General features: G+C 42.0%; 1 protein-coding gene across 5 annotated transcripts in view; it reads left to right on the top strand.

The window, feature by feature from the left end:
• Positions 1 to 24,450, top strand: part of MBNL3 (muscleblind like splicing regulator 3) — a 101,861-nt gene that overhangs the window by 60,455 nt on the left and 16,956 nt on the right. For 4 of the 5 annotated variants that reach the window (XM_032843355.1, XM_032843353.1, XM_032843354.1 and 1 more), the window contains exon 3: positions 17,528 to 17,692. In XM_032843355.1, coding sequence (XP_032699246.1) covers positions 17,528 to 17,692 — 165 coding nt within the window. Of the gene's footprint in view, positions 1 to 9,534; positions 9,632 to 17,527; positions 17,693 to 24,450 lie in introns of those variants that run through there. The other variant, XM_032843356.1, reaches the window with a different exon arrangement.

The following is a 24,450-nucleotide window of genomic DNA, read 5'->3' as shown; positions in this document are numbered from 1 at the left end:
GAATCTAGTATTTGCTGCTTATTAAGCTATCTGGTTTTCATTTGCATGTGTCCTTGTATCGCAGTCAGTCCAGTATTGCAAACTGGGGGCCCCGGTTGGAAATTGACTTGCCATGATACTCAGAAATAAACTGAGTGCAGTTGAGACTACGCATCCTGACAGAAAGGGAAAAATTACAAATACTCGACAGCTGTTACCCTGGTGTTTATTTTCTTCCCGTGAAGAGGATGAGAAGTGTTGTCTGAGACGGACGGTTTCCATGGATGAACTTTGTGTTCGGTGCTTGCTTTAAGGTTTGGGAATCTATCAATACCTCAGCTTTTGATTATTCATGCTGAAACACTGCGGTCAGCATTGGGCTGTTTGCTTATTTAACGCCAAAAGTAGTCCCTCCTTTAAGCTTTCTTTTTCCAGATGTCTTTTCAGGGGGTGAGGAGAAGGGGTAATGCTCCCAGATGAGTGCGCTTTCTGCAGTAAGTAAAGATGCTTATTTATTGGAGAGCTAAGAAGAATTCACTAAAAAACACTTTGTGGCTTAAACTTGGGTACATAGCAAACCTTTAGGGAAACACTCTGGGGAGGCTTTAGAGCAAACTCAAGCAACATGGAATAAATACACAGCTCTCAGTACACTCACCTTTAGAACTAATAACACTGCTTTGCAAATAGAAGATGAATGTGTTTTCTAAGAGTAATAGAATAGAATTTCAAGAAGCCCAATCCTTCTTTTCCATGACCTGGGCTGGCCTTCTTTTAAATCTTTTTTTGGGGGAGGAGGGGGCGTTTTAAGCCATCTCTCCAGCCAACGTGGGGCTTGCAGTCACAACCTCGAACTCAAGAGTCACATGTCCCACCAACTGAGCCAGCCGGGCACCCCAGGGCTGGCCTTTTGTTTTATATGATGGTTAACATCATTACTGGGGTCAGAGAGGTGGAATTCCCCATATCCAAATCCCTTCAGTCTGACCTTTTAGAAACTGAATTATCAGAAACATAAGACAATGCTTAATAAATAGCTAAATCCATTGTCAGATAGGACAGTATTTCCGCAGAGCAGAACTTCTCAAGGCTCTTGTTGGCACACTAGCAGCCCCGGCTTCACCTGGAAACTTGTTAGAAATGTGAATTCTCAGGCTGGGTCAGCAACTCTAGGAGTGGGTCTGACGGTGTTGGAAGAAGCCCTCCCAGTGATTCTGATGAATGCTGGGTTCGAGAACCGCTGGCTCAGAGAATTCTCAGTGCTCTGCATTGTGCCCTTCATGCTTCTGCCTTCCTTTCTGACCACTTTTTTTCCCAATGACCTCAGACTTGGGTTATTTGTTTATATTCCAATCCTGTGGAAAGAAAGCGGCATCTTTTCTGGAAGCCCCCTATATCTCTGGGAAACTTACTCTATTTCTCCCCTCAAGGAGCACCACGATGCTTATTAGCGAAGATCAGGCTCTGAGTCATACTGCCCCAAAGACGGCGGTTTAGTTCTGTCAAACCCAACGTGTCTCAAAATTCTTTGACCACAGAACCCTCTTTTTGTGGAGTTTCTAGAACCTTCTCATTGGTGTCTGAGTGTATGAAACCAAAAAAGAAAAAGAAAAAAAAAAGTTGGGGACTTGCTTATCTAGAGAAAAAGGACATATATAGTAAGGGTGGGAAAGTTTTCCCTTCTGCCCTTCTGGGTTCTCTGGCTCAGGTAGACAAATAAAGCAGGCAGGAGACAAATAAAACACACATGAATAATGTGTGTTTCTCCTGTGTATGTGGGAGAGACCCAGGAAAACTGTCATTGCCCCAACTGGCCCAAGCCATCACCTGACCTACCATATTTAGCCAAAGACAAAAGGCGACCAGGGAAAGCACAATAAACAAGGGTCTGATCCTTATGCAGACTTAAGATTCACAGATTTAGAGTCACCTCCCTCTTCTTGGTCCATCCAACAAGACATCCCCACAAATAGGGTGAAGCTCTGAAAACCTGTGTCTGCTCTTTCTTGAAAACAGCCAGTTTAAAATAATCAGAATTCCAAAGAGGCATAATTCGGGGTGGCAAAATCTGCTCCCCTCCCATATGTGCCTCTATATATGCCTATAAGTAATATACATTATATATTCAGTAGTTCTTTACAATAGCAATAGATCTATCACATATTCAATCTATCACATATTCACGTATTTCACATTTCTATGAGTCAATCTTGGCTTCTAAGAGGTCAACTTACTGAGATGAAAAATAATAAAAATGAGAAATGAGCTCAAACCTAGTTAAAGGGTTTTAGAACAAGATTCAATTTTGTTATTTATCAATTTATGTAAATAACATTCAAAATCCCTTTGATTGGGGCACCTGGGTGGCTCAGTCAATTAAGCATCTTCCTTCAGCTAATGGTCATGATCCTGGGGTCCTGGGATCAAGCCTCCCCCCACCTCGGGCTGAAGAAGTACTAACCAAAAGTGCGATGCTCCAAATTTTTCATCTGATCGAAATGACTTTGAATGTTTTATTCATTAGGATTCTAAAGTGAATTTGTATTCCACGAGATCTTCTGGTAAGAAGCCTGTGATGGTAGGAAGGGGTCTCTTGAATGGATAAACTGGTCTCACAAGTAGGCCCTGACTTATTGTCAGTTGAAAAGGGAGCAGTAACTTTTCTTGTTTCAGTTATTTACAAGGATAAGATTAAAGCCCGGATCTTGTCTTTTACCTCCTTTCACTTGCCTTACCACTGAGCTGTGAGAACAGCAACTGTTTAAAGATCTCCAGTTCTGAAAAAAAGAAGTATCCTTGGCTTTTTAACATTGTATATAAATTTGGCCCCGGGGCACATGATAATTTCTATTACTCACAAAAGCAAGGATTCCCCATAAGATAATGCAGCATCTTTAGTGGGGGGAGCGAAATGCTGAAGCATAGCTTGTAATCTGTAGTTTTTTTAATACTGAATTCACAGTTTTATTTAGAATTTAGAATTTTAGTTCTACTGTAAACAACTAATAAAGAAGAATAACCGTAATATTTTTTACACTTTGTCATGATTTTATTTCCAAGGTATACTAAATTGCATTTTCTTCCTTTATTCTCTCCAAGTACCTGTGAGGTATACATGGACAGGAATTATTCCTAGCCAACCTGATTACTGTAACTGGAAAATAATTTAGCCATGATCTAAAGATAATCAGAATTCAGAGCACTTAGATCCCAGTCTAGAATTCTTTCTGCTAAAATACTGGTTTAGTCTTAAAATTTAGATGTATTACTACCTTGTCTAGTAGCAGATGCATTCGAAATCAAAAGTAGGAATAACCTGTAACCTGATTCCAAACAGCTGATTCTGTGTCAGCAGTGGATTTGTTATCCTTACTATTTTCCCTATCATAGTCTTTTTATTTATTTTTTTATTTTTTAAAAGATTTTATTTATTTATTTGACAGAGAGAGATCACAAGTAGGCAGAGAGGAAGGCAGGGGTGGCGGGGGCGGGGTGGAAGCAGGTTCCCTGCTGAGCAGAGAGCCAGATGCAGGGCTAGATTCCAGGACCCTGAGATCATGACCTGAGCCGAAGGCAGACGCTTAACCCACTGATCCGCCCAGGTGCCCCCATGCAGTCTTTTTAAAAAGATTTATTCTTTTAAGAGAAAGGGAGTGCAAGAGCAGGGGAAGGGGCAGGGGGAGGGCAAGAGAGAATCCCCAGGCAGAGTCCCCATTGAGTGCAGAGCCCAACTCAGGGCTCGATCCCACGACCCTGAGATCACAACCCCTGAGATCATGACCTGAGCCAAAACCAGGAGTAGGATGCTTAACTGACTGAGGCACCCAGGCATCCCCCTATCATACTGTCTTTGAAAGTATAAGTATTCCCTAGTGTCATCAGCAAATACCTGTAATACATTGTCTTCTAAAAGCTGTGGAAAAGTCTAAATACTAAGTTATATTGAATAGAATGGGTATGTTCATATTAATGACGTGTTTACCTGATGCATCTAAATATTGATGTGCAGTTTGAAGTCTTTAGTATTCTAGTTCACTAAATTCACAATTTAGTATTGTGAATAATGTGGTTAACCCAAAATAAATTGGCAATATAGAGAAGAAATAAACCTAGTTCATGTTCAAAGGCTGCAGCTGGAGCGTGGAAAAAGTCAAACCCTAGTTCCCAGGTCAACACTTCATCACACCGCTCTGCACGGTCAGAATATAGACACACCCTAATCATTTAAGTCAATTCCTGCACTAAAACTGAGCTTTACGGTGGCACAGACTTTCGACAGACTTTTTTGAGGTGGTGTGTGTTGCATCTGTGGAATGAAATGCTCCCGAAGAACACTTGGGGACTGCCTTGCCATAAGGCTGATCTTTTGTCATTGTTTGGAGATTTTCTCTGCTTTGTGATAGTGGGGAACCTCCGACACTCAGACCTTTGTGGTCTGAGGAAACCTGTTTCAAAACAGCAGTAGTGTGCTTTTCCAAGATTCTTCTCTTAAGGTGGTAACGGTAGTCACAAAATGCCCACCAGACACTCTCTGGCTACACACATTTCCATCCGTTCGGGGTCCATGGGGTTTCTGGTGGACTATTGCTTAAACACACTCGACTGTGGCTTAAACTCCTTTACCCCAACCCCTGATAATAGGACACTGCTCTCCCTTAAACCAACTGGCAAAAATTCTACTGTGCAAACATTTACTAAAAAGCTGTGCTAAGAGAGGATGTGTATGTATTAATTGTTCTGCTTCGGTAAGGATGAAAGACTTAATAATGCGTATAAAGCACTCAGTACAGTGCCTGGTGCCGGGCAAATACACAATAAAGTTAACTGTGATTATTCACATGGACGTTCGGTGACCTTCTCTTACTCATTTCCAAGTCCCTCGAGATCCCTCCCTAGGTGCTTAACAGAACATCCCACCGCCCTACGTTTATCTGTTAAATCATTTCAGGGCATGCCTAAAGCCAGTCGATGTGCAATCTCTGGTACAATCTTGGAGGGAAAATAGTGGCCCGGGCAGCAGAAGTATTTGAACTAGCTCATTCCTCCGTTTAACACATGCCAAAGGATTGCAAAGCGATATCGTCCTGATCAAGAATGTGAGCTCCCGACCCAGCGCCCCTCGGTTCATATCCTTGTTTTGCTCCATTTGGTCTGTCACTTGCTGGGTGTTTCTTCACCTTGCTGCGCCTCAAGTAAAACACTGACCCAGGGTTATTGTGAAAATTACACGAGGCGACGCACGTAAAGCGCTTTGAACACTGTCCAGCACCTGGTAAATACACAGTCCAGGCAGCTGTGACTCAGGTGCAAGCACTGGGGGAAAAAAATGCAGACCAGACCGCACTGTGTTCCATAAATCTCCCAAATGGGTTTTGTCGTTATGACTGCTTTCAAGATATTAATGGAAAATATAATTTTACAGGCCCTCAACCTGGTCTCCAAATGTGTGTCAACAATTATCACACGCTGAGTAATATGTGCTAAAACCAGAGATACAATTATTCCCCCAGCACCCTCGTAAATGGTCAGAATCCTTTCACATCTGAAGGATCATTTGACCTTCTGTACTCGAGTCTAGTATATAAAGTCGATGTAAAACATAAAACAAAGCTAATTACATGCGCCACTTATCTTTAGTGGAAAAACAAGTGTAAAAGATTGGCAGGCTGATGTGTTGTGCCATCTACTTTATTTCACTCTATCACTTTTTTCTGAAATATTTTTTCTAGAATGGAATTTGATTTACCCGATAAGAGAGACACAAACTGAACTTTTTTTTTTTTTAAGAAAGCCACATTTTCTGAAGTTTTCTAATTTTATTCTGATTTTCAGGGAAGGCACAATGAAGGTAGAGTAAATTTCTTTTCTTTTATAAGAATTCCAGGAATTAAAAGGCACCAGCTGGACTCTCAGCATGATTCTAGAAACCATGTTGTGCTTAATAGAGAGGGTACACATAGTTAAAGAACATGACACCCTTGCAAGTGTACTATTCCCCTAATAACTCTTGTTCCAGCTGTTTAAATTGACTTGGGGAGCACCGCTAATAGATTTTAAAACTAATTAATTTGTGCTGTTCTTTGCTTTGTTTTATTTTTTTTTTCCTGTTTTAGATCTGGAGATAGGCATTGTTTGGCTGAGGTCTTATTTTAGCTTCTCCTCTGTAAGGATTATGAGACATTTACGGTTGAGGGATTGATTTATTTGAAAATATAAAACCTCCATTTATCATTTTATCTTCTTTAAACTAACCCCATTTCTGGTTACATTGTTTGTGGATGGCCTTATTTGGTTCTTTAAATACTAGGAACAGTTTCATCATCATCAAATATTAACCAGTTGCTGTATTTACTAAGAGTTTCATCTGGAACTTTCTCAATTCTGTTCACATCTCTGAAACACATTTCAGATGAAGCTTAATACTTGGTAGATATTCAGGCCACACAGAATAGATCTTCATTTTGAAAAGAGAAAACATTTGTATCAATAAAATTGCTTGTTCTTATGTCTGCAGAGCAAAAACAGGAAGTTGGCCTAGTTTTCAGATACTCTTAAAAAATTACTTGCTTTAAAAAGGCCACTTTCTTTAAATACACCATGCATTTGGAGCTTGGAGGTTTCTTTGGGGATTTGTCTGATACTGTAAAATGCCTACAGTTTTAATAACAAGTTAGCACAGAGTTTTCATTAAGACTCTTGTTGATAAAAATATATTACCGTTAACAAAATGTAAACTTCGTCCCTGCCTCAAAATATTTGAATGGCAGTGGGCACCACTAAGACTTCCTGTTTGGAAATTGCATATTTGGTATGAGTCTGGTGGTTGGGTGGGTGTGTGAGGAAAATGCTTATTTCAGGTGGACACATTTGGCCTCCATTTGGGATTTGAAACGGGATTTCACTTTCGTGAAGTTAGCAAGACCCTGCAAACAGCCATTCTGATATCATGCTTTTAAATTCCTTTATCTGAAAAAGGCCTTAGGTTTAGCAAAAGAGGGACTGATTGTCATCTTTGTGCTTCTAATTTCAGAATGCAAAAGGTAAATCAATAACTATACCTGCCCTTTGCATAACCTCTGGGTGGAAGGATTCCTGGCTGGCGATAGAAATGTAATTATTTAATGTATTCTCAGCGGCATACTGAGCCCTGCAAAGATAAATTGTTTAAATCTGAACAATAATCAGTGCCTTTTCCACAGTAAACTCTTGGTCGATGTTTGCGAGCTATTTGAAACTTTATTTCTTTGAAACCTTCTTTTTACTCAGAGACAGGAAACTTCATTTTGCCAAGTGGAAACCCCAAGGTTTAAGTCAAGTGCAAAACTAAGACCCTTAGGAATCAAGGGATTGCCAACCACCTCCTTACTTCCCAAGTTTTAGTGCAGTTTAAACTCACTCGAGACCCTTAAGTTTTAAGTCATGGAACACCTAAAGCACATGGTTTCATGGGGCAGGAGTCACAGTGTAGGGAAAGCCCATTAGAGAAGTCCCAAAGTTGTTACTCCGGACGTTCTCTGGCTGAAGCATTAAAGAAAGGAAAAAAGCTGGGGAGATCAGCTCCGGATCTTTCTTTGTAGCGATCGTAGGGAAAAATCTCCATCTTGTTAGCTGTTGGTACATCTGGTATAGACAAAAATGTTCAATGTCATTTCAACGGACCACCCGGTTCTTGGGACTTCACTGTATTTTTCTAGTTAGGAGAAGAGAAATAGAACTGAAAAGTATGAAGGAAAAACTAACTTGACCCATCGGTTGCCATGGTTTAGCTTTAGTAGGAGGAAGCATTAGTCCGGCCTCTTCCTTAAGGACATTCTAAAGAAAAACTGTTTGTAAAAGGTGTTTCATGACGAAAAGAGGGGGAGGTTTCTGCGATTCGGCTGTGTTGGGATAGCAGATTTCCTTACTGTGGGACATATAGGACAGGGATCTTTTGATACACTCTGGTGTACTGTCAGGCTCTAAGAGAGGAATGTAATATGCCATTCTTACAAGAATTCCCCCAGGAAACTGGGCTTTTGAGGCTCCTCTCTTGGGAGCACTGGTCTATGGTACACACTTTGGCAAATGCTTTTGCAGCTTTACTCTTTGCGTTTCCATCCCTTGTTCTCTACAGACATGTAAACCTCCCCAGTGTAGTGTGATTTCATTCCTTCTGAACTGACCTGTTCTGAATCTTTGATAATTCCAACAAAGGCATCTGCATCTTTTCTTTGAACATTTAAGACGGATTTGCTTTTATCCTTTTAATTTCTCCATTTAAAAATGCAGAAGTCATCTATTACATTCTTACTTCTGTTGCACTCATGCGATATGAATGTTTTGGAGTGCACCGTGCAATTAAAAGCATTTTTGTTTCACAACAGCGTGTAAACAAAGTTACAGGAAAAATATGGGAAAACTTAAATGAAGTTTATGAGGTATTGAAATTTGGGGGTCAAAAATCAGTCGGACGAGCAATCACTTGCCAAGCTTTGCTCTGGGCCAAACACTAACTTCTGCGCTGGGACTAGAACATGCCTAGAACACGGCTTCTGCCCTCAAGACAGTTTACAGACGAGAGAATGCTCCTTACACCAGGGATCGTTGGGTACTTCAAGGGATAGCAATACTCAAAGTGTGGTCCAAGGACTCTAGAGCATCACTAAAACCGTTTCTGGGGTCTGAGAGATCGAAACTGTTTTCATGATCGTATTAAGATCTCATTTGCTGTTTTCATGGTCATTCTCTCGAGAGTGGAGTTTTCCAGAGACCACATGATAGGTGATGTTGCAACAACTGAGTGCAAAAGCAGGCAAAGGGGGAAGCTGCATGCCTAATAACTTAAAAAAAAAAATTCAGGACCATGTCTAGTAACGGATTCCTAAATGTTCACAATTACCACTTTTGTGATATGCATTTTCTGCCACGTGGGGCTATTATGGATTTCCATTTTTCCTGAATATATGATTTTGTTCATTAGAACTAACCATGCCCCTTACTTCTCCCTCTCTTTTAATATAAGTAATCAAGAGTTGGCCGGAAAAGACATCTATGCAAATAATGGCTATTCGTGCCATTTTTTGCATGCTTTGAATATGTATCTGCATAGATCTTAATGTGTGCCTATGGTAACATGATGCTTAAGCCATCATTTTCCTCGGCTTTAATGGATGACTTTTGCTTGAATGTGAGGATTTCGCAGACGAGGCTGAAGAAAAAAAAAAGCTTACCCCCTCCCCTGTCCTCACCCCTCCCACCCACAAATAAAACCTTCAAAACACAAAAGCCTCATCTTCCTGTAGTAATTACTATGTTCCAAAAATGTGTATAAATTCAGAGTCAGGAGTTAGGAGTGGTGGTCACTGACCATGGCCCTCTTTGTCCCTACCTCAAGGAGGAGCCCCGGGCAAGCACAAAGTCATTTGAATAGACGATTGCGCCACTGTGGGTGGGAAAAGTAGAGTGGCTGACGGGTAGGGAGCTGTGTGAAGCTTTTGGTGGGAGGAGCCATGGATTAAAAAATTGCTTTCTCCAACAGCCAACTTCCTTAAATTCCTTGCAGCTGGTCAGGTAAGCTAGGTCTGGGAGCGTCTTCTGCTTTGCTTGGGGCAGTCGAAGGCCTAGTAGTAGAGCCTGGGTGGATTCCATGGACAGAAATCCTTTTGTCCTTAAGGTAAAGGGAGTAAAATGGGTTTTGGAGGATTTGACTCAATTTAGCTCAACTCAGCAGCGTAGAAGAATGGATAGGGAGAGGGTTGCCAGATGATACAGGAAGTGGAGCACGTACTTATCCTAAAACATTGTTCAATGCCTGTCTGCAATTCCAGTTCAGTTGGGGGTTCTGTATTCCCGGGAAGAAAGGGAGCAAGCAGCTGGTGCCCTCTTTGTCCTGGGTCTGTATCACTACAGTAGGTCACTAGGTGGGGTGTCTTAAAAAAGGAAGGTGAAGGAACCCTAAGAACCCAACATTTGACTGAGAGAGGAGTGAGCCACCTCTCTTATGTTGTTTCATGACGAGCCTATGTTGCGTGATTTTGTGGGGATTTTATTTGTTGGAGTCACAAATTGAATGCCGTTATGTTCTCTTTCCTGTTTTCTGTATTTTAATGACATTTTATGCTGGCAGCCATCAGACTGCTTTAAAAACAGCCTCCATGAATACTTTTGGTGACTTGGTACCGACATGCTTTCCTTGTCTTTGGTTTTCATTTGACTCTGATCAGCTGCTTTGTAAACACAGGGGGTGCGTTCTTGAGCAGCTTACTATTGAACAGATAACTCAGTTAATATTTTTCTAGCACGATTGAAGGTATTTGATGAGACTGGGGCAGGCAGACGGGGTGGGGGGTGCGGGCAGTGCGGACTTAGAGGAGGGGGCAGGAAGCAGATTTGCGGTATGGGTGAGGCAGGCATGGTTTCCCTGTGACCAGCCACTGTGATTTTTAGTGTTATTTGCTCTTCGGAAAATTTCACGGAAAAATTTAAGCTCATGGTTATTTGAAAACAAGTGCTTAATGTGAATACAGTTGAATGGGGGGGTGAGCTGTGGCGGGGGGCAGGTCTTGAATTATAGCGGGGACAGGTTTCTTATAAGAAACCAGTGTGTGCCATAGAGATCCGCAAGAAGGCCCCACCCGATGTGACTGCCCTAAAGCCACATATTCTACCTCTAAGTAGGTAGCTTCAGGGATTTTGACTTGCAGCCTGTGCACAGAAATGTGGGTTGGGGTAGAGTGGGGGTGGCGGGGAGGTGGGGGTGAAGGTAGCGTGCTGGAAGCTGGCCTTGGGAATGCAGTGTTCGCCTTGGGCGACTCAGATGCCGATCGCACATGAATCTGCTGCAGGTTCCTTTATTCGGCTCTGTGGGGCCCTGTGGCCTGGGGGCTTCTTGTGGCTGTAGACCCCTGGAATTAGACCAGGGTTTGTGTCTTTGTGCCTCGTGGATTCCTGACGCTTCTGGCTTCGTTATACTGAACTACCAGGAGAGTTTTCAGCCATCATGATCACATACACTCCGGAGTATATATTCACAGCAAAAAAAAAAAAAAAAAAGAAAGAAAAGTATGAATTTGCCGTGTTCTAGACCTGAATAGAATAACCAGTCATTTGGGGCAGACTACCGGAACAGCCTTATTTATAAGTTGGCTATGTTCTCTTGTTGGAGGAAGAAGAAAGAACTTAATGGAAGGAAACAGCTAGAGAAGCAAGTAGGCTTCTTAAAAAAAATGATTATTTGAGAGACAGAGCACAAGCTGGGGGAGGGACAGAAGGAGAGGGAGAAGCAAACTCCCTGCTGAGCAGGGAGCCTGACATGGGGCCCGATCCTGGGATGCTGGGATCATGACCTGAGCCGAAGGCAGATGCTTCACCAACTGAGCCACCCAGGCGCCCCAGCAAGTAGGCTTCTAAGGCAGACTTAGTGTTGCTCCCTATAAAATCATTCTCATAAACTTTATTCACTCACTCAGCAAACTTATGGAGTGACCACTCTTCTCCAGACACAGAAACATCCCTGGAGGTTCAAAGATGAGGAAGATAGAGTCCTGCCTTTGGATAAGCTCAAAGTCTAGTGGGGAGATAGGCATGCAAACAATTTATCGATGTGCACAGTGATAAGTGCTGGGATAAAACTGCAAGATGCAGGTGGAGGCTCAGAAGAGGGGGAGGTACATGAGAGGCGGGGTGGGGAGAGAAGTCCAGGCAGAGTCATTTGAACTGAAAATCCATGTTGGGGAGTTCGAGCCTGGGAACTTGGCTTCTGCCCTTAATTGAGCTGCGTTTGAAGTAGGACGAGTCCTCTCACTTTGCTCTTTGCTTTCTCGGGAAGAGAAAGGCACATGGGTTGTTCCTTAAAGTCCGGTTCAGCCCTAAATGTTACAAGCTGGTAATCAGGCCATCTCAGCGGACTGTTTGAGAACAAATTGTCAATGCTGAGCCCTACTCCCTTCATCTTTTTGGAGGTCACCATTTGAAAGCTTTCTTGAGGCCGATAGGCAAGAAAGTTCTTCTGCCCTCCTCCCAGCTTCTTATCTGAATTCAGACTTGGTGTCCAGTTTGTGCCAAAGTCATTGCCCAGTGTGTGCGTAAATGGGACCTCAAGAAAGCAGAGTTCAGTAGCGTAAGGAAGTGAGATGCTGGGCTGACTGCAGGGGACGGGGGGTGCTTGGCTGGCCTTCTCCATGGGGGTCTGTGTTCAGCCTCATTAATCTTGCCTTCACTATTTTCAGGAAATGGTTTATTAAAGACTTTTAAAAAATAAAAGCTTTCTTGTCTGCATCCCAAATTTAAATTACAAGTTATATGTAAGATTTAAGGATGCTCTTTATGCATATTTATCAATGTTCATAGATGCTATAATGTTGGAGGAGAAATTGATGCAGATTTTATCCATTTTTAGAAAGACAGAACCCTAAGAGGAAGAAAGTGGGAAATTAGCCATTAGTATGCTGACATCTGGCTAATACTCCGTTTATGTTGATGTCCCCTCACTTTTAGCTCCTTTAGATTGTTCTAGCCTTTAAATAGGTCTTGATGGTGGTAGGAACCAGGCAACCTCAAACATGTGATTTGTAATTCTTGAATCACTGTTACTTCCTCTGAGCAGCTGTGTCTACGCATGTAAGTATGTGTCAGTGGGCCGCTGTGATCTACAGGATTTTTCATTTAACACACGATCATTAAAAGGAAATAACATAATTTGTTTCATAGAACAAATCATCTGTTCTCTGCCTGTATTTAGCTTTTCACTTTCATTCTTGGTTGCCTAGCAGAGCTGTGAGGTGTCTTTGAAAAGGTAACCCAGTAATCATTGTATCTGAGGGGAGGGGTTCCCCCCACAACCCCCTCCCTGTGATTCCACATGTATTTGAAGAAGCCAGTCATTCTGCAAACAGCTGTTCCTGTTAAGATACTGTGACTGACAAAAGGTAATTTTCAGCTTCCTAGGGTCCTTTTCTTATTCTGATGGATGGTAGAGCTTTCTCTTAGGAACATTAAAAAGTACATTTCACAGGCTTTTTCTACCACCAAGTGCATGGGAAATCTTGGATCTGACAGACTCACCCTCATAACTCCCAAGACTTAGGTGGGATTTGAATCTCTACAATGCTACTTTTCTCTCTCCGTCAAAGGCTTTGTACTCATTTGTCAAAAGCCTGAAGGTAGGAAAAAGGAAAGAGATTGAATTGTGGAGGTTTTACAAATGCTCAGCAACTTTTTCCTTTGTCTGTCATCAACTTTTTGATGCAGATGTATTTCAGAAGTTTCATTGACCATTTTCTCCCCCTGCTGCTTTTTGGGTGCAATTTCAAAGCAAGTAGATGGGAAGGGGGAACTGGAAGGTTCATGGGTGTAGTGTGGCTCTTATTCCAGCTAAGAACCACTTTCCTATTGAATCACTTTGCTATTTTCTTAACTCAGGAACATAGTGAAAGGCCAGATGAGAATGGTTTGTTTTTAAGGCCAAAGGAAATGGAAAGGAAGTGAAATTCAGGCGCGCATACATGAACTGGCATGCTAATCTCTGTCATTCTTCTTTAATTCTCCATGTATATGTAGGGGGAAGCAGAGAGAGAGTTCTTTATCTTTATCTTTTTTTTCTTAAGATTTATTTATTTATTTTAGAGAGAGTGAGAGAGAGAGAGCATGGGGCAGGGGAAGGGAGAGAGACAGAGAGAGAGAATCCAAGCAGACTCCCTGCTGAGCTTGGAGCCCCATATGAGGTTCAACCCTGTGAGCCCAGGAGCCAGAGACCACGACCAGAGCTGAAACCAAGAGTCGGCAGGGGAAGCCTAACCGACTGTGCCCTCACCCTCCCATCCCCCACACCCCCTCCCACCCTAACCCAGGCACCCCATAGAGAGTTCTTTGTCTTGACTAACCTTAGCTGCTGTTTTCTGGGTAGAGCCAGCTCTGCTAGAGGTTGGCAACTGTCAAAGGTACAAGATTGTAGAGTCCTTTTTGACATGGTCCACTGGGCACATGGCAACTCTGAACCTGTGGTTCTAGAAGGAGGACTTGGGACACCTTTGACGTGGCTTGGGAAACCTGAGGGGTGTTTGTTTTTTGTTTTTTTTTCAGACCAAGATAGTTTCTGGGCTGTTAAAGACCCAGTGTACTGGTAAGATATCTTGTGACCCATTCAAAGTGCTTAGCTGGTCGAAAGAAAACGCTGGAACCGTTCTAGTCTTTAATTTTCCAAAGTCCAAGAACAATGGGTGATTAGATACTGCGCTGGGCAGTCCCTCCCCTGCCTCCACCCCAACCCATCCCCACCTGTTTACCAAAGAAGGACCAAAAGCAGATGTTAGTAAATGTCAGAAACCAAGTTTATCCCCCTACGACTCCAAACTCCAGTTAAAGTATTTTGGCCTATAATTAAGTTTGCGCCTCTTGAAGAATGAGGACTGTGCAGAAGAGGTTTGTTAGCACGGAGTGTTGTGCCTATCAGTGTGTTAGCCTGAGTTCCAAAGTCATCTTGAAAAAAACTTAAGAGGCTTGGTTTTCTTGGGAAATATTGTGTTCCCCAGGTAACATTGATATTACATTATTTGGTCTGGTCATCTATTGTTTGGATAGAAAATGCAGATATTTTTGTCTTTTATAAGCTTTCTTTAACATAAGCAGCAGTTTCTGGTAAGGTAGTATTGCTATGCATTTACATTGTTATAGAATTAAATTATGGATTCTGTCATTCAAAAGAGAATGCTTTATAAATCAAGTAAAAATCTCATAACTAAGACAAATAAGTTGTGTTTAAGTCTTCTGGGGCCTCATATTCCATACTTTCCGTTTTACAGCTCAACTTGATGTAATTATTAAAGTGTAATTCTCTTTTCTTTTTCTGTGTACTGTTTTTGCTTTGTACAAATGTCATTAGTTTTCCGAGACAAAGCTTAAGAAAAGTTATTATATGTAAAGGACAGTAATATAAAAGTACAAAGGCAGGCGGTGATTCTTTATCTGTAGATTGGCAGAAGATGTGCCAAATACACGGCACTTTAACAAATGATGTTAAAACTTGAAATTGTAACAATGGTAAAAAAAAAATCCTAATGTATTCCTTTTCTTTTCATTGTTTAAACTGATCCATTATTTGGAACTCCTGACTTTAAGAGACAGCCCTCATTACAAAGCTTTTTCGGAAGGGGTTACAGACTGCGTTCTGTGCAAGCATCTATGGTTGTGTTTGCCACAGGAAGAGGAAAGATCATTCACAGAGAAGGAAGGTCAGGAGTAAGTTATTGAGACCTGGCGGGGTTGGGGGGCAGGATCTCCAAATGCAGCTGCAGTTAGTGATGGAAAGCCCCGAAATTCCAAAGAGGGAGCAGAAGTAGAGACAGAGATTTACGATCTGAGCCAGTGCTGTGATAGGTGAAACTTTACAAGAACTTTGTTTCTCCAGGGAAGGGAGATTAGAGAGGAGAGCAGAGGATTAGGACTGAATCTTGGAGAAACCTTAATGATAGGGCGTGGGAGGAGGAAGAGGAACCCCCAAGTATAAACTGGCATGCTTGGCCAGCAAGCATCAGAGCTCCCCGCAGGGTTGTTAACTCTGAGCCAGAGAACCTCGGTCACACTGGGTGGAGGGTGGAATATCTAGGGACTAAAATCCTTGCGACTTTGCTTCGGTACAGGTTGTGGTAGGCGTAAAATGAAGCTTATGTTTTCTCATAGGAGGCACATTAGTGGGGCGGGAGGAAACTCTCCACTGTTGTGTTTTTGAGCGCATAGAAGGATTTCCTGCCAGTCCTGGTATGTGCTGAAATGATGTAGCCGTTCCTAAGCTACTTTTACAAAATCAGAACGATTGGGTTAGTAACAATCTCAACTCTTCCTACCAATAAATGCTTCCTTTTCCAGGATATGCAGAGGAATGTAAAGGTACGTGGAAAGTAAGATATGATTTGATTTTCTAAATCATTTGATTTGGTTAAAATGAAATTGGTCATCAGGAGAAATGAAAGGACGAAAATGACAGAAAAAATCATGGCTCCTTTCATTTCTCAAGCTCTGTTCTAAGTTATATTCAGCTTCTTATCATGCACGCATCCGGGTTTGTGTTCAATGTAGCTCTAGAAAATTTGGAAGGCCACACCTTGATTCGCAGTGAAATTATAGGAATGCCTAAATGACAAGATAACTCAGTGTGGAGGCGTGATTGTGGAAAGGTTTAACCATCTGAAGTAAGGGAGGTTCCTAGCATGTGTCAAAAACGCTTGATGAACTAACCCGTTTCTCCTGCGGATTCAGGTGGCCTCAGAGCTTACATTACACTCTTGGGTACCTCCCCAGAAAAGCTGCTCTTTTTCTCCACCCCTCTCTCCAATGTAAAGAATTTTAGCATCGGTGGAGAGAAGAATTGCTTGCAGTTGTGCTTATCTGGAAAAGATTATGGGTGGCCTGGTCATACGAATGAGAGGTTCAGTAGCCTCTTTGGAGAGTGCTGTTAATCGAACACAACAGTTAATCGAACACAACAGGTCACATTTGACATTGTGATAGATCTCTATCCATTGATGTCCTTTGGTACCACATAGTAGACACCATAATTAGCAGCCATGTTAGCATTTAGGCAACACCAAAGGCATATTTGATTGCCCAGGACTGACATATTATCCTGTCTGGAAGTTCGTAAAGCATCAATTAAAAAAAAAACAAAAAACATTGAAAGAGCCGAGGCTCCAAAATACACTTTGGTCTCAATTATCCAAGTGATCTAGGGCCATTGCCTCTGGAACCTACGGAACAGCATGACTGTCTTGTATAAAGTTGTATTCTCTGATGAACAGAATGCCAGGGGATTTCAAGATGTTTCTCATGTTGTATGGATTCAGGAAAAAGAACTTTAAAACTGCCCAGAAAAATGGATCTAAAATTTATCAGGTATATTTATGTGTATATAGTTCTCTAACATTTTCCCTTAATTTTCTTGATGGTTTCTGTATGCAGATCCAAATCCCAAATCTTATTTAACACACATGATTTTACATGACAGGAAATTTTTATTTAATCTGTAACATTATGAGAGTATCATAGTATTCCTAATATTTTATGTTTAAAAGATTTATTTATTGAGAGAGAGAGCGTGGCCGTGGGGGTTGCAGAGAGAGAGGGAGAGAAAGAGTTTCACGCAGACTCCCTGCAGAGCAAGGAGTCCGCCCTGGGGCTCAATCCCACAACCCTGAGATCACGACCTGAGCGGAAACCAAGAGTTTGGCCCTAAACTGTGCCACCCAGGTGCCTCCTAATATTTTATGTTTTAAATATAATTTGATGCATATCAAAATAGGGCAGAGCAGAGTGGCTAAGAATCAGACCAATCAGGTTTTAGTTCGAGTTTTGTCACTTTCTAGCTGCGCCGGCTTCTCTAAGTGTCAGTTTCCTCACCTGGAAGGTGGAGCTTAAAAGGGTATCTATCCCAGGGGGTTGGTACGAAGACTGTTAATTCGTGCGTGCAAAGTGCTTATTACAGGAATCCACACATGCTTGGGACTGCATAAACTTTTGTTACTTTGTTGCCGGATTTTGAGAAATACCAATGCGCATTCATCTAATTCTTCATTTTCAGGGTCGCTGTGCCAGAGAGAACTGCAAGTACCTTCACCCTCCTCCACACTTAAAAACTCAGCTGGAAATTAATGGACGCAACAATCTGATCCAACAAAAGACCGCCGCGGCCATGTTCGCCCAGCAAATGCAGTTTATGCTCCAGAATGCTCACATGTCATCACTTGTAAGTCACGGCTATGTCTTTGAGAAACTGCCTATGTGTGTCTTTTTTTTTTTTTTTTTAAAGAATATAGATCTATGCCGGAATCCCCTTGCTGGGCTTTCGGGTGTGTTGGGTTTAACACCTGGGTTGCATTTACCGTGAATTCAGTTTCTAGAAGAATAGCAATAAAGGAGCAGGGGCATTTTGAGATGAGGAGGAGGTCTGATTGTTATTACAGGTAAACCGTTGAATTCTCGTGTATTAAGCCAAAGAAATTTCCTTGCTCTTTCATGGCGGTTTTGTTACTTTTTAATGGCTTCTTATTTTGAAATAATTATAGGTTGAAGGAAAAGTTGACAAAGACAATACAGAGAGTTCCCATATTACCCCTCGCCCAGCTTCTCCCTCTGTTAATTTCTTATGGCATATTTGTCAAGGTGAAGAAACCGACATTTTACGCATTGCTATTAGTTAAACTCCAGATTTTATTCAGATTTCATTAGCTGTTTTTTTAGGGTCGTCTTGCTGTTCCCGTGTCGAATCCAGGGTACCACGGACATTTATTTGACTCCTGTGTCCCCTCTCTCTTTTGGTCTGCGACCGATTCTAGGTCTTTCCCTGTTTCCCATGACCCTGACATTCTTGAGGAATCCTGGCCAGGTATTTGATGGTGGTTTAGCTTAACCCAGTCACAGAGTTTCCCTCTGCAGGAATTAAAAAGATGATGTCGCCATTCTAGACCAGCATCTGGTATTTTTATAGATCAATGAGTTGAAATGGATCCTTGACAAAGTAATTTTGTCCTATTGAAAATTCATTTTGTCCTGATACCTTACAATATAAAGTTGCAGTTTAGTCTTAGAACTTCCATTATTGAGATACTAATTGGAAAGGGGTATGTTGTCTTCATCTGTTACCCATTTGGTCAGTGACTATGTAGTAAACTCACTGAAAGCTAAAGACCATGTAGCTTCTCTGCTATGTCGTATTTAGATGGGTACAATGAAAATGTGGTCTCAGCAAAGCCTATTTCATTATAAAATCGATTCTCAGAATTCGAGGAAATCCGTGTGGACAGGGCAACCCCTTCACTGGTACATCTTTATAGGTAGTCGGGGCATTGATGAGTCGTTGAAATTTTGCACCATGATCCTCTTTTTCCAGAAGGGCCAGACAGCTTTAAGTAAAATGAGTAGATTTCATTCCCCATACTAGAAGTTTGCCAAAAACATTTGCCTCAGAACTCAGTGCCGATTAATTACATTGATAAATTAGTTCCCAGAAGGTCATCAGTGAGCTCTGAGCTCTTCTTTAACCTTTCATAATGCTTCATACAGTTGAACTCCTTCTTCCAACCCTTTTGTTAGCTTTCACACAGTGAGCTGTTTTCGCTCCTCCCTGTTTCTAAAGGGGTAAGGAAGAGAAGGTGTTCTAGATTCTGGGAATAGTATGAACAAAACCACAGAGAAATGAATGTGCGTGGTGCGTCCAGAAAAACGTGAGCAGTAGGGGAATAAAGCAAGGGAGCTTTTCACCCACCGTCATTACCACTCATGGCCTCTCGTGGATGTCCCAATTTCAGAAGGAGTGAAGAATAGAGGCCAGATTGTATTACACACCTGAGCCCAGCATGTGTTTTTTTTTTTTTTCTTCGTCAAGAGATAGCCCCGGGGCATCAATCAAATGCCCGGTTTCAGCGAATCAGAGAGCAAGGCCTGGGATAAAGTATGGGTAAAAGCAGAAGGCAGACACTAGTCATCTTCTATTCAGCCTCCAGGAGAATCTTTCCGTTCCCCATCTCAACCATTCATGCATTATTGATCATGCCGGCTCACCCTGGAGACGAGGGAGTGGCTTTTTATTAGAGTCCAATAAGAGATCTGTTGAGTTCTCCAGCCTCTTGTGCTTTCTAATTGAATTCTCCATGCTTTCTATAATAGAATACATTTCCCTTTTTTTTCTTCCATGAGGGTAATTTCCGATTTCAGACTGCAGAATATGACTGCTATGACTCACAGGAGTACAGTTTATTTTATAGCATGTCGTAAGATACAAGACATTACTTAGAAGACCCCAGGGAACAATTGGAAATTGCTTTTCTACCTTGTAGATTATTTAACAATAGCTGTTGTGATGTGATAAACTGATAAAAGATTAATTTCTGCCGTTATTATGTATACAAAAAACTAACCCCAAGATGATTGATATGATCCTATTTTGTGGTCTAGAAAGCTTTGTAGGCGTGTTGTAATTGCACTAGTGTGGGCAATTTTAAGTGACATTTACCAGTCTGATTTGAAAGAAATGTTCTTTATTATGGATCTTGATATTACCGTGGAAGTAACATATGATTTTACTTGACTTTTCTGGTACCTTCGCTCCCCAAACAACTCTCTATCCCTTTTAACCCCCCACCACCCTGATAATCTGATTCTTCTCCCTAGAATAGTCAAGGCTTTGTTTAAATTTCCAGTCCTGATATTTAGATGCAACCATGCCCCGTTTGGTATCACTGGCTTGAACTTCACGTCTTTCCACAAAGCATACTTTGATCTGTTTCTAGGATACCAAGAGAGCACATCTGCTTTCGGAAAATTGAGTATGGTTTGCTTATTATGAGCCCCAGATAAAGGGAATGTCAACCTAAATGGGATGTTCAGTGTGACTGAACAATGAATAAAAGCCACACCTAGTCAATTTCGGGGAATGCTTGCCGTAGCAGGCAAGTTTGTTCACTGTATTTAACAGGTCTGAATTGACATTTGCTAGTATAAAATTCTACCCCTGAAAGCTTTTGTTAGCTTTATTAAGGAAGTTTAGCGAGTGAGACAAGGAGCGTGACTCCCCAGTGTTTTTCGATGCCATTAAGAGATAGTTTCTGATGTTCACAGAAAAAAAAAAATCATGTATAAGAACTCCCCCTGGCATAATTAGGAGGCAAACCGGAGCCCTGTTGAAGAATGTTAAGGAAATCAGACACACTGGATAGCTCTCAGGCAAACTGATGTTTTTAAATTTCAATTTCACAACCGGAAATTTTCAATACGGGAGGAAGGGTTCTCACGGATGGATGTAATGTTTGCATATGTGAAGTGCATATGGTGTTGTCAGCCGATTAGAAACACTTCTGATTTAGACGTTTTGCATAGTCTAGATCTATCCATGTCTAGTAAACCCCTTTAGTTTCTCTCTTTGAATGTGGTGATGCACGTGGAAACAGTTCTTTACACGCAGGTGAACTAACCTGATGATTTATAATAGAGGTTATGGTTCAGCCGTTGGGGTGTGCCAAGTCCCCTGGTCTGCTGTTTTTCGTGACTTGCAGTCCTGCGGCCAAGTTAGGGTGTTTCAAACCACAGAGCCTATCAAAAAACGGGTTCCACTCCAGACCTGTCCTTCATTGCAAATAGTATCATCTAGTGTATGTCTGAACCCTCCCCACCTTTTTACATCCTTTCTATAATTCTCTGTACCAGGTACATTTCCCATAAACAAGCTCATATGTTTATCTGACATTAATATAGCAAGGAATGAAGGTTGAGGTAGCACCTCAGAATATAAAGTTTTGTATTATTCCACGGGACTTTGGACTGCAACAGTGTTAAGCAAATAGAAGCTGAGTTGCAAAATAATTTATTTACTTTTTCATTTTAGAAAATGTTAAGTACTTCAGTGTTTCAGTCATTAAAGACAAAGAATAGCATCCCTCCTTAACCGTGGTACCTTCTACATTTTGCTGATTCCCATCAGAGTTACAGGTTTTCTAGTTTATAGAGTTCACATATGGTTCATACACAAAACTAACTTCAGTGGCTGAAGCATCTTCTATCTCCCTATTGTCATGGCTCTTTTATTAAAGGTTATCATGAGGGGCGCCTGGGTGGCTCAGCCGGTTAAGCATCTGCCTTTGGCTCAGGTCATGATTTCACAGTACTGGGATCGAGCCTGCTTCTCCCTCTCCCTCTGCCTCTGCCTGCCCCTCCCCTTCACACATGCACGCACACTCTCTCTCAAAATAAATAAAATCTTCTAAAAAAATAAATAAAAGTTATCATGACAAAAGGTGGGCAAGCCATTTTGTAGACTTAGTGGAAAAGGAAACCATGTCCACATTCCAGATGACCAGTCTCATGATCAGTACAGAAATTACAGTGCATTTTAATGAAGGTTCTCAAGAGGACTTTTCAGCTTATCTACTCTCTATAGGATAAATGGCGACATTTTGTTCTTTCATCTCGATATGCTTACATGTTTTGTAAAGTGATTTTTGCAGAAAGTTTAAGTTGGTGACGACAGGCATTATGTAATTATTAGATGAATATGTTCCTAATATAATTATGACCGTCGTTATCATGTGACGTTCCACGCGGACTGAGGTTGACTACATCACACCACAGGAGTGTGTGGAGTGCAGCTAGCCCCAAATTCCTGTGGATTTTACCATGTTTGCTAAAAGGTTAGCCAAGATTTCACTTTCAGATACTGCAACTGAAGCCTAACATCATTTATTTGTTCAGCAAATTGTTCCCACGGGTATGCTTACCTTGAGGTTAGTGAAGGCTCAGGGCCCCTCATTTGCATGGTCTCCATCCGAGGCCCTGGGAGGAGCCCTACCGGTGTATTTACAATGTGTTTGTAAAGTTTGCAAAATACATTTGTGTACTCTTTGTTCTTAAGGCTCCCCTCCCGCACCCAGCTGCCTAAACTTGAGGCTCTACAGATCCTAGATTCACTCCTGATTGCAATTACTGGTGCAAAGTGGAGTCATTATTCCGGTCCTCTCCCTAGGCTGTGTATGTCACACAGCTTGAAGCTCCTTTTATAGTCAAGCAGAGTAAGTCCCACCAGCAGTAAGTTCGCGGCCTTGCCCCAGCTATGTTGATACACAATGTGAAACCTTGTTTGTTCAAAGGTGAAATGGAAATGCTGCAATTTTGCAGCTAAACAGGGATCATTTGTACATGATTATCTTTTATGATGCCCCATTGCTCCTATAGTAACAAATCGCAACATTCTTCCGTTAGCTTCCCCCATATATTCTCATGGGATAAATGCAACATAATCTCCTCTCCGCCCATTTCGTGTCCTCCTCCTGGGGCTGCTGAGCTCCAGTGGCTAGAGCCTGGAGCTAATGAGACCATGTGGGCCCGTTAGCATCTCTGTTCTTGATCACAGTCTAAGGCACAGCAAACTATCCCAGAACTGCTTGTTGATCACAGTGAGTTGAAGGCAGGAAGTTTGGAGGGCTCTGTGAAAAGCTTTTTTTCTGACGGAAGATAAAACAACAGCAGTGGCCAACAAAATCAATGCCTGACAATCTCACCCTATTGGGGATAGTTTTTTTCCTTATCAAAACCATCCCCTACAGAGTTCACGAGAGACGGCCATTAGGAGACCTCGAGTAAAGCCTGTGGTTGCCCCCAGCTCCTGATCATGATCTTAAACTGGTTCCCCCCAAACGATCCTATTTTGCCGTAGTATACTTTATGCATCTATTAAAATTTTTTAAAAGATTTATTTATTAGAGAGAGAGAGAGAGCACACAAGAGCAAGGTGGGGTGAGAGGGGCAGAGGGAGAGGGTGAGAGAGAACCTCAAACTGACTCCCCACTGAATGTGCAGCCCGGTGCAGGGCTCGATCCCACAACCCTGAGATCATGATCTGAGCCAAAATCAAGAGTTGGGCATTTAACCGACTCAGCCACTCAGGCACCCTACATCTACTAAACCTTTTAAACTCTTCTTTAGCTGGTCTCTGCTCTTAAACCATTCTGCGGATGCCAGTCACATTAACAATTTGCTAGTCCCCTGGTACCACACATTTTGTAGTAAGAAGTTGCATCTTTTGGTCTGTAGTATCACTAAGCCATTTTTCCCAGAACTCTGCATTGGATACCTTCTGCTACTGATGATTTAGCCACTCCAGTTTAAAAATGCACACATGGGGGCACCTGGGTGGCTCAGTGGGTTGAGCCTCTGCCTTCGGCTCAAGTCATGGTGTCAGGGTCCTGGGATTGAGCCCCGAATCAGGCTCTCTGCTCGGAGGGGAGCCTGCTTCCTCCCCTCTCTCTGGCTGTCTCTCTGCAGACTTGTGATCTCTCCCTGTCAAATAAATAAATAAAATCCTTTAAAAAAATAAAAATGCCCACATACAGGCACCTGGGTAGCTCAGTGGGTTAAGCATCTGCCTTCAGCTCAGGTCATGATCCCAGGGTCCTGGGAGTGAGTCCCACATTGGGCTCCCTACTCAGCAGGGAGTCTGTTTCTCCCTCTCCCTCTGCCCCTCAACTGCCCCCCCCGCTTGTGCTCACTCTCTCTCTTTCTCAAATAAATAAATCAAAAATCAATCAATCAATCAATCAAAATGCACACACACATATATTTGCGTTTGTTTGCACGGGCAGCCACGTGTGTATAAAGTATCCCGTGCTTCTCACCCTGTTTTATCCAGCATTTCCCATCTATGTGAAAAGACAGTTTGGGAGCAGCCTTCTGCTTAAAATCTCCCTCAGCAAAACTGATGGATTTATTCAATCTCTGTGTTGCCATTTCGGATCCCTGAGTGTTTCTTTTGTACGGTGATGTTTGAATTGGATTTTTCTAACTGGTAAACCTAAAAGTAATCAACGGCTTAGGAATCGGTTTTCATTCCACTCAGTAAATATTTATTGGGCATCTACTCCGTGCCAGGTATTTCAGAGGGTACGAGGTAGATCAAAAGATAACCTAGAAACAGTCTCTACTCTCTAGGAATGTATGATCTAACAATAGTAAGATGGT

Source organism: Lontra canadensis, unplaced genomic scaffold (assembly GCF_010015895.1).
Source record: "Lontra canadensis isolate GAN:19392208 unplaced genomic scaffold, GSC_riverotter_1.0 scaffold138, whole genome shotgun sequence".
In the NCBI taxonomy this organism is placed as follows: Eukaryota; Metazoa; Chordata; class Mammalia; order Carnivora; family Mustelidae; genus Lontra; species Lontra canadensis.
The sequence above is the reverse complement of the archived record's forward strand: the minus strand, read 5'-3'. Positions and strand labels throughout refer to the sequence as shown.